Source organism: Centruroides sculpturatus, unplaced genomic scaffold (assembly GCF_000671375.1).
Source record: "Centruroides sculpturatus isolate CEXI.00-Female unplaced genomic scaffold, Cexi_2.0 scaffold109, whole genome shotgun sequence".
NCBI lineage: Eukaryota > Metazoa > Arthropoda > Arachnida > Scorpiones > Buthidae > Centruroides > Centruroides sculpturatus.
Genome location: NW_019384440.1, coordinates 344722 through 355586, shown reverse-complemented (window position 1 = coordinate 355586; position 10865 = coordinate 344722). Strand labels below are relative to the sequence as shown.

The 10865-nt window shown below is 31.2% G+C and overlaps 1 protein-coding gene across 1 annotated transcript in view; it reads right to left on the bottom strand.

Annotated features, from left to right (window-relative positions):
• The window catches only part of LOC111620116 (rootletin-like), a 52487-nt gene that overhangs the window by 33502 nt on the left and 8120 nt on the right, over positions 1–10865 (bottom strand). Inside the window, exon 3 of the mRNA XM_023361975.1 lies at positions 7375–7469. Within this exon, the coding sequence (XP_023217743.1) occupies positions 7375–7469 (95 nt within the window). The remainder of the gene's footprint in view (positions 1–7374; positions 7470–10865) is intronic.

Here is a 10865-nt window from a genome sequence, read left to right as displayed (position 1 = left end):
AAGAGGTTTATGTCTTCCAGCAGCAAAACAACCTTTTCCACCAAGGCCTTTTACGCTCGACGGACTCTTCGGACTCCTTTCTGTCCACTCCGGTCTCACCCGACGATGTCTCCACCGTCCATTCCGGAACCTCCGGATATCGCCCCTCCAGATATTGGACGAGAGACGAGGCGGTGTCGTCCGGAGTTACGACTACCACCCGTTTGACGTCCGGTGTATGACACTTCTCCTCCGCATCTTTCGGAAGCACCCTTATGACACCTGGCCAAGACCAGGCGTCATCCTCGGACTCTGCATTGTCCGAGATGTGCAACTTCTTCAACTCTCTGAAATTCTCCATTCTGCAAAGGAAAATGAGAGGATTAATTAAGAATTATTCCTATTCTAATCTGAATTGGTACATTTCTAATGCAAAAATGATTAATTCCTGTTAGAAAACAATATTATTATATATAACAATTTTAATCTTTTCGACGATTTTTAATGTTCGATAGAGGAATTAGTTTATAAAAATTGTACTATTCTGTTGACAAAACAACTGCGAAAATAGAGGAATTATTCGAATTAATAAAGCTTCATATGGGATATTAATATATATATATACGTATGTAATTTATAAAATATAGCAAGGAATAACAGATTTCTTAATTTTTATTTTGCTTTAACAATGGAAAGATGCGAATCCTCCGAAGGAAACCGATCAATTCTTATCACCGACAACTGTGATATTTTGCTGATCAAAGTTAAAGAGTATTTAAATCTACAAAGATCATAGTGTAAACTTACATCACTTTAAACAATCTCTGCAGACGAAGCAAAACTTGAAATAGCACTCGCATTAAACAATCGCACGAGTCAACAATAGATTCTCTCTCAACAACCAGAAAATTTTATTGTTGCATAGTGACTCGATTTAATGTTAAAAATTTGCATTTTGCGGCGAATTGCGTCATTTCTGTGTTCTTTCCTTTCTAAACTTCATTCCTTTCTAAAGAGAGTGATTTTCACGGATCATTGCACGAGTTTGTCTCACGGGACGGATAGTTAAAAGAAATCAAATATTAATTTTGTAAATAAAAAGTTTAGTTCCAAAGTTTTTGTATAGGGAAAAATTTGCTAAAATTTACATCTAGGGTGCATATATAAAGGAGTTTGAAGACGTCACGTGATACAGCAATGACGTTATGTTTCGTATCACGTAATTCATGTCTTTAATACGATACGATTTTCGTAATAAACCAAACCTGCGATATTCACGAGATAAGGCATTGAATGGAAAAAGTTTATTTGAAATTTAGTATCTATTAAAAGGATATTAAAGTGTGGACTTTTTTAAAACTCCCCGCCCATGAATACTAAGAAGTCATGTTTTATTGTTGTTGTTCGTTAAATTACGGCAACGCAACACTTGGGCTATCTGCCTAGGAGAAATGCCTTAAAAGGAGTTTTTAAGGGTAACTGGCTTATACTTATGCGTTACAGACGTGGAGAAAACCTGGAAAACTCCTGCCCTGGTGCAAATCCACGACCGAACTCCCAGTATTCGGGGAACGGAACCGCTTGGCCACTGGTGGGCCGGGCATGTTTTAGTAAGCCCATTATGGATTTGGGCAGGACCACAACGGGGCGGAAGAATGGTGAAGCACGGAGTCCGACATATCTGGACTGACCACCACCTGAAAAATTCCTGAGGCTTTTTCGATCCGTTTTTATTTGACTAATATATTTATGAATAATATATAGCCCAAAAAGTAGTCAATGCACCAAATGATATTTTTTTATGCCAAACTAAAAAAGGGTAGCCAACTTTGGCACAAAGTAGCCAAATCATGCAACGCTGGAAGGAATACTAAATAAAGCTGGAGTTGGGACTGAAAAGGATTATAGACCCAAATATAGGAGAAGGAAAGAGAGGAGAAAAGATAAAAAAGTGAGGAAGGTTGGAAAATTAAGGGTCCATATTTGCTTAACAGAAAGTCTATTTAACCTTTCTCACTACTTTTTATCTTTTGGCCTTTCTCTCCTTTCCCCGAATTTGGGTCTATAATTTTTTGAGTTACAACTCCAGCTTTATTTAGTATTTTTTTCTCATTCACACTTTTCAAGTATTCAAAATTATTTCCTTTCCACTCAAAAATAAAATATATATAAAGGTTTACGACTTTGTGAAACTTCTTTTATTGAGTTTATGCCGTTGAAATAAATAAATAAAACAAAATAAAAAATTTGTCGGTTTTGTTTACATGCTTATTGGGCCGCATTTGAACTTGCCTTGGGCTGCATGCAGCCTGCAGGCCGTGGGTTGGACACCCCTGACGTAAATGCACACATTGTCCCACAAAAATTACTGGTATTTTAAACTTTAAGGAAAAATCTTGTAAAACCAACATAATTTGTTCATGTAAAGCTGGACAATCGGGAATTATTTTGTAATTCTTAACATACGAATCCATTCTCGATTACACTTATGAGTTTTTCCAAATTCTGATTTCCAAATAATCATCTGTTTTCACGTGGAATGGATTAAAACTTATATTGGGATCCAGTATGATTTTGGAATTTCAATCTGGAATTCAATTCAAAAGCTTTGCATATTGCTATTTATCTTTACTCCTGACAACATACATTCAAACGACCCAGATAAAATACTTATGTTTTTAAATACAAGAGGGTAAAAAAAATGCTAATATACAATTCACAAAAATTATTTGCAAAAATGCAAAGAATCTTTTGCTTGCGTGTATAGGATGACCTAGGAATTTGAAGTTGTGATAAATGAATAAAAACCTTGTCTTATATGCGAGTAAATACAGTTTGTAATTATAATAAATTTTTACTAATGAATTTAGATATTTTTAACTAATCATTTTTTGTAATGATTTGTTATTTTCTATCTTTAACAGATAGGTTTTACAGACCAAACTTTTTAAAATTAAAACTAATAATTAGAAAAATATACTTTTAGAATCGCTGAATGCTATTTCAAAAGTATAAAATAAGACATTTTATTACATAAAAATAAAATTGGCTTTGAATGTGAAAAAAGAAATATTTTCTTTCTTTTTTACTCATTATCATGTTATCCTTCACAAAAGTATGAATTATTAAATTTGTCCCTTAACAAATTTCCCAACTTTATTAACTTATTAACAAACTAAAAGAAAACTATCAAATATACATTTGTTTACCAGAACAATCAAAATTATAATTAAAATAAAAACTTAAAAATGATCAATGATGCTATTTAAATTACATTTATTTATCATTTTTTGCACTTTGTTACATTTGTAGACTATAGTCCATTAAAACCTGCCCTCAAACTAAGTATGAGACATTAATTAAGAGGTTTGGGAAAGAGTTAAACTATTTCAAAAAAAATTTTTTAAATCAATATTCAATTATTCATAATAGTGTAGATTGTTTCTCAAATTCATAATTTCCTAACACATTATTTTGAAAATTGCAAAATATAAAATTTAAATATGAGAATTGATATTAAAGTATATGATATGAACAAAGTCTTTAGATAATTTTAAAAATTTGTAGTTGAATGGAAGCAATATGGATGGACATAGTTGATACAACAAAATGACTGACATATACACTCAATATCCATCAGATGTTCTAGGCCTTCTAGTCCTTGGTTTATGTAACACTACACCTATTTTCATAAACTGCTTATGTCGGCTGATATGCCAAAGAATGTTTTCCATATTTAGTTCTGTAATTTTTTGTGTTTGAATATCTGATTTTGTTGCAATAAACCAGGAAATACATTGTTCTCTTTCTTGTGTAGTTGTCATTTTTGAAAAATTTCAGTTTTTTAAATGGTCTCTGATAAAAATACTATGACATTAATAACAACTACAATAATAATCTGTCAATATGCAAACAGAATTATTCTGTTACTGCCTTATTTTAGTTTGTAATAAATTTTTTAAATTGTCTAAAGATTGCAGACACCCTGTATAATCACATCTACTGAATATGGTAACAGATAAGATAGTAGTTTGTTTGAGAGAACACTTACCCATGTTCCTTATTTTCTCCCCTATGTTTTTACATTAGTGGACTCCAGTTAACAGAGTACTGGATAGTAAAACAGTCCATTTAAATGAGTACTATGTTGGTGACATTTGCAAAACAGCATTTGATTTATAACAATCTTAACTTGAATGTGTTTTTATTCAAACATTCCAGTACTAAATATAAAATTTTTAAGATGTAGCTTGATAATGACTTATCAATTGAGTCAAAAATGTTTTTAAATTAAACTGTTTTGCTGGACGTGAAGAAAGTGTATTTTAAATTGGACAATTTTGTAGTTCCAGTTTGGTTTCATCTATAGTTTTCTAATAAACAAACAATTAACTCTTATAGAATCATAATTAACACATATGAGAAATAATTATGTATTAAAAAGACATCATTAAATATAAAATATACATGAACAAACATGCAGATCACATGTACACATCTCAAGGGGACAGGGCAAGAATTGATTAACAACCAGATTTCAGAGAACACATCACCTTACTTTAATACATTTCTGTGTTTTTTCTACTGTATATACCATTAGAGAAGATTCAGAAATTGCATGGAGATTCACATCTTTACAGCTAGTATAATAATGTAACTGATAAATATATTGTATTTACTGATTATTTGATAAAACAATAAAATTGATGATATAAGAATATAAACCAATATGTAAATTACAATAAAATTATGTGATAATGAAAACTCAATGCAAATGTTAATATATTTGTTTTTAAATAATGAGAAGGAATAATTTTCTAAAGGGAAAAAGCAATCTGATTTTAAATCATAATATTTGAGGTGGAGCATTAGCAAAGCCTCTTCTATGACACTTACAGAATTGTGTTTGTTCTCAAAATCTGTTCAATCAATTTTGATTAAACTTTGCCATTTTCCATTAATTGTGATGAGGAATCCAAAAATGCAATAACAAAATGGAGTCCATGACTTTGTTTTCAAGATATAAGGTCATTTCACAAATATGCGCAACAAAGTGATGTCATGTGATGTCCCAAGGTCACTAACACATTTTCTACGTGGCTTATAGAATTGAGTTCATTCTCAAAATTTAATAGGTCAATTTTGATAAAACTTTGCCATTCTCTATTGATTGTGACAAAGTCTCTAGAAATGTAATAAATGTAAATTACTTTTACATTCATTACATTTCTAGATTCTTTATCAATAGAAAATTGCAAAATTTTATCAAAATTAACCCATCAAAATTTTGAGAACAAACTCAATTCTACATTTAATGTAGAAAATATTGAAAATGAAATCATGGATTGATGATTTCATTTTCAATATAAAGTGGGGTAAAGGTGACAATGTCCAAGCTCATTAAGCATGCCTAACAGAATTTAGGAACCAAATAAAAAACAGCATTGCATGCACCTAACAGAAAATTGATGTAAAAAACATACAGAACACAAGAACAAAGCAATTGGTATCAATTACAGTCATACCCCGGACTTATGCGATAGGTGGGACCGAGCGATAACCGCGTAAGTCAAATTCGCGTAAGTCGGGGTATAATTTCGCATATAAATACATACAAATTATTTTTAATTGGGACCGGAGACTAAAGAAAACAATAATTTACAAAGAAATGTTTAATAAAATCTTAGATAATACATACGTATAACAAATTATATTATTATACAATTTTTCACATTAACTTGATTATCACACCATAATTTTAACATTGTTTCCATCTCAGCGATAATACCGTGACGTTTACGAATGATGCTTGAATTTCAAGATTGAGCATTTTTTACAGCTTCGAGAATTTTTTCTTTATCTTTTATAATTGTTCTGACCGTCGATTCCAGTAGATCAAACTTCTTTGCCAATTCACAAATTTTCATTTTTGTATCGAAGTCTTTAATAATGTTAACTTTACATTCCAAAGATAAAGTTTTTCTTTTCTTCTTTGATGCAGAAAAATCAGTTCTACTTCGTTTGGATGACATAGTAGAGTGTTAAGGATTAATCGTATTCGTTATTGTAAACCGCGCTTAAGTTAAGCGCCATCTGTTCATTTCTTTTGTATGTCCGACGATCAAAAGACCGCTTGGGATCGAGTCTGTTTATAAATTTGAAAGGTAATCTTGTCAGTTGTATATACAAAAGGTAAATTGTTTACAAAATGAGTCTTTGTTTATTATCTGATAAATGTATACTTTTTTCATCAATTGTTCACGATTGCAGATGCCTTTGAGTAAAATCCAAGTAGGATGTATGTAAGCTAATAAATGTTCTCGTTAATCTTATCTCGCCGTTTGGTTCGTTCACGGTTACAAGAAATCACCACATAGAGTCTCTCAAGTCTCCGTAGATATAACAAACAGAAATAAATTTCACAAAATAAATTGTAGCTATGCGTCGATTCCGTGCGACACGTCCGAACATGTACGCTGGACAATAGTGTGGGGGGGAGTGAATAATCAAGAATTGCGTGGCGCTCAAACAAAAGATGAATCGACAAGATTTGAAAATCGCGTAACTCCGGGTTCGCGTAAGTCGGGGTAGCGTAAGTCGGGGTATGACTGTACTTTTTGCTTTGGTTTTATTCATATACGGCAACATGACATGTCAGAGATCTGCCAAGGGATTGTCAGTGATCTGCCAATTTTCCTCTCAGGAGGTCTTTTATGGGAAAATTGCCCCTATTTTGATGTTACTAATGTAAATAAAACCTAAGAAATTCCATGTAACCAACTCATTGGCCAGGTACAAACTCATAACCAACAACCAGTGTTTATTGGTTTTATCCACTTAGCCACTGGTGGGCATAGGCATCAATTGTTTTGTTTTTGGATTGCCTCTCTGTGTTGGTAAGTACAAGGATCATCTCTGTGCACCAACCAGTATAAGGGCCAGTATAAGGACTCTCTCTTGGCCAGCAGGGTATGAAAATCATTTCTCCTGTGTCCGATGAATGCAAAAATGCCCCACTGGTCACAGGAGAAACCCTCTTTCATGGCACTAAGTGCAAAGTTTGCCTGTCTGCAACCATCAGGTACAGGAATCGCCTTTTCTGTGTGTAACAAGTGCAAGGATCACTTCTTTCTTTTTGACTTTGCCTCAATTCTATTGCAATATGACTATGTCACACAATGTCCTAGTATAAGATTATATTTAGATTATTTCATTTAAAGCTAAACAAAATCTAAAACTCTCATATTAAAATAGGAGTAAACATAACATAGGATATTAAAACAGCATAAAATTATAAGATAAACCCACCAAACTTTTTGTAACCTGTCATTTACTTAAAAACTTGTTAAATATAAAAACCAGTAAATGAATAAATCACTTTTTAAATTCCCAAACCTGGCTCTTTCTTGCTGTAATTTAAGTTGAAGTGTTTCCAAATTAATGATTTCTGTTCGTTCTCCATTTTCTTCTCCATCCCCACTTCCATAATCCTGTTAATAAGCATCAAATATAATTTATTTGCAAACTCATATCTCAAATAATGTATTATATATTTCTAATTTGATATTATTATTTAATAAAAATCATTAGAAATCTGGTTTGAAATAGGAATAAATGATAATTTTGGATTAAATATTTAAACAAGGCTTTCTTAAGCCAATTTAATCAAACAATTTAATAATACACAAAAAATTTAGTACAGTAGACCCCCCTATAACGCTTAGATAAATTCCACGTTAATCGAATTTTATGTTGTAGGAATGATTAAATACATGAGCCAATCGCAGCCTGATAGGTGTGGAGTTTATGGACTAAGGCTGTTTGAAAGGTTTTCTCCTATAAAATTAACCGATTCTAGACTAATTCCACTCAACATTTCCAAAACAGGTATAATTTTTTGGGAATAATCTGTATAAACTATGCTATAAACAAAAAATTATAGGATTACTTACCGAGTGTGCACCGTTCGACTACGCCGTTGCTCAAAGCTTGTTTTCGTCGCAGAACAGCACACGAAACGGTGGCCGCGATTTCTGATAACAAATTTTTTGCAGAAAAATAACTTGACCTTTGGAGACATCATTAATATAAATAATTTTTATGGCCGTTGAATAAGAAATGTTTCTTTCACAAGAAATGTATAAAATTAGTGCTGTATTAGACTTACGGTACCTAATTTACATACTGTACAGACGATAATAAACTCAACTTACTAGCCTAAAATCTCCATAGCGTGGCGCCAGGCAGCAGAAAGCATATATATAATTATAATAAAGTTACAATAAATTAAGTTAATATATAATTATATATACAGTACCTAATTTATATATAATTTATATATAATACTGTACAGACGATAGCAAACTCAATTTAGCCGCTCTGTAGCGTGGCACAGGGCGGAGGAAAGTAGTTCGGCTGCTCATCCACTATTGGTCCAGATTCTATCAATCTTGTCGCGAAACGAGTCAGCGACGACGTTTTAGGAGCTCCTTTATACGAATGTTGCTACAATTTTTTCGCTACATTATAGGAATTTCTGTTATAGGAACGCACGTTATAGGGGGGTCGACTGTATATAATTATATAATCTTCTGAACCTTAATACTTATATCTTCTAATGATATTGCAAAATAGAAACAGATAATATGATTATTGAAAATATTCATAAAATAATTTTAAATCTAATAATTCTATTTAATTTTATATAAATATCCAAAAGTTAATTCTGTAGTTATTTATACAGAGTTTATGCATTAATATCCATAAAGCTAAAACAGCAAAAGAGCTATTAGAAAAAGGAAGTTCTGTGTAACAAAATATTTCATATTTTTAAATACTTTAAGATTCTGTAATTATCATTTATAAAATAAAAAATATATAATATTAAACAAATCATTAAGGTAATGTTTATTATACATTAATTTACAATGTTCATTTTATTTTTATCAAAAAAATAAATTTTGTTGATGGAAACGCAATGATGAAGTTGAGAGATTTATGTTTATAAATATTACATTCAAATTATTTGTTTAATGTTCAGTTTTTTATGATTCTATGAATATAATATTGTAATAATATTCAATATTCATGACTGAAAAATGATACACTATACTAGGGATCTCCAAAGTGGTCGATATAACATTATGGAGGGATGTTAATTGAAAAATTGAAACTAAAATTCACAAATATAACTATACATATTATTACATTTTTGAATATTGTTTCAATGAATTTAATAGTACAGCTACCTGTCAATGTGTAAAATGACTATGGATCAAGTCACACAGGACAGACATGCTCAGTTCTTACTTACATATTATATGTCAAGCATCTGTAGCATTTGTAAACTTTTGTCTGACATTATTAGCACCTCTACAGCCATTTTTAAGCTGCTGTTCATTTAATTTTAGTATTTCACATATATACAATAAATGTAAAAAATGTAAAATTTAAAGAAATGTATTAAAATAGTAAGTTTTTTTTGCTTGTAACAAACTTTTTGGTGGGGGTTGATGTGAGGTTTCGAAAAGTTGTAGGGGGTCAATGATCAAAAAAGTTTGGCAACCCCTGCACTACACCCTCAATGTTCATGAATGTCAGTGTTCAGAAATTTGATCATTTGTGATCAAATATTATTGCAACAAAATTTCAACTTTTGTGAAAGGTTTCGACCTTTAAGGAAATGGGAGATTATGTACTACTGTAAACTGGAGTTGGCACCTGCATGAATTCCAGTGGATGTTTGAGCAGGTGCAATGTTAAAAAATTACTGCACTCACTCATATATATGATGTCTGTGTTATTGTTTTGTTTATTTAAAAAAAATTTTTTTTTGGCTTAAATAAAATGACTTTTGCAGCACTAAAAAACCTTTGCACAAAATATTTATTTAATAAAACCATTCATTTTTCTAAAAATGTTTTAAAACAGCAGTAATACATAAAGTCTTGAAATAAATTTCAAATTTAACATTAAAAATGGTAAGAGTTTGATGTTCATGAGAGATTACTCAGTCACAATTCTTCACAATCATGGGGAAATCAGTGTATTACGTATGCCCATAGTAAGCCAATGATACAGAATTGTGTTTCACTATGTTAAAATATTATATCATAATAATGAAAATACAGTAAAAATTCAAATTATCTGATAATGTTGGAACTGGGAGATGAAGGATAAATGAAAAGATAGTTAATAAAAGTTTTATAAAAAAATAATTTATTAAATATTAAAGATGATATACATATGCATACAGGGTATTCAACACATTAAAAAAATTACATGGGATAGTATAATAATGTTTACTGATTTCAGTATTTACCTCAAAAAGTTTTTTACATGTAGTTAATATACCTCAATATGTTAACCTTTCATTGTGTGGAGTAGTTCAAGCCAATGTTTAATTTCTGCTCATGTATGTTCCAAAGTAGATTTTGTAATAGTTGCAATTGCAGCAGTAATGTGAACTTTCAGTTCTTCAACACTGTTCATTTTTGATGAGTACAAGATGTCTTTTACAAATCTCTCACAAGTAGAGGATTTGATCCCGGGATCTCGAAAATCGGGATCCCGGGATCCAGACCACTTTTCAATCCCAAAATTTTTGGGATTAAGTTTTCCTAATCCCGAGATTTTCGGGATTGACATCATTTTAAAAAAGTTGCAAAATAGACTGCATGAAGTGAAACGTTCAGTGCCAGTGCTTTTAACAGAATTGCTTGTCTATCATTTTAATATAAAATATGAGAAATTTTATTCCAAGCAAGCAGCAGAAATTAACCTAGCGGGCTTGCGATGCTTGCTTGGAATAAAACTTCTTGTATTTTGAACTAAAATGATAGGCAAGCAGTTCTCACTGGGTTACTTGGTAATATACTTCATTTTTG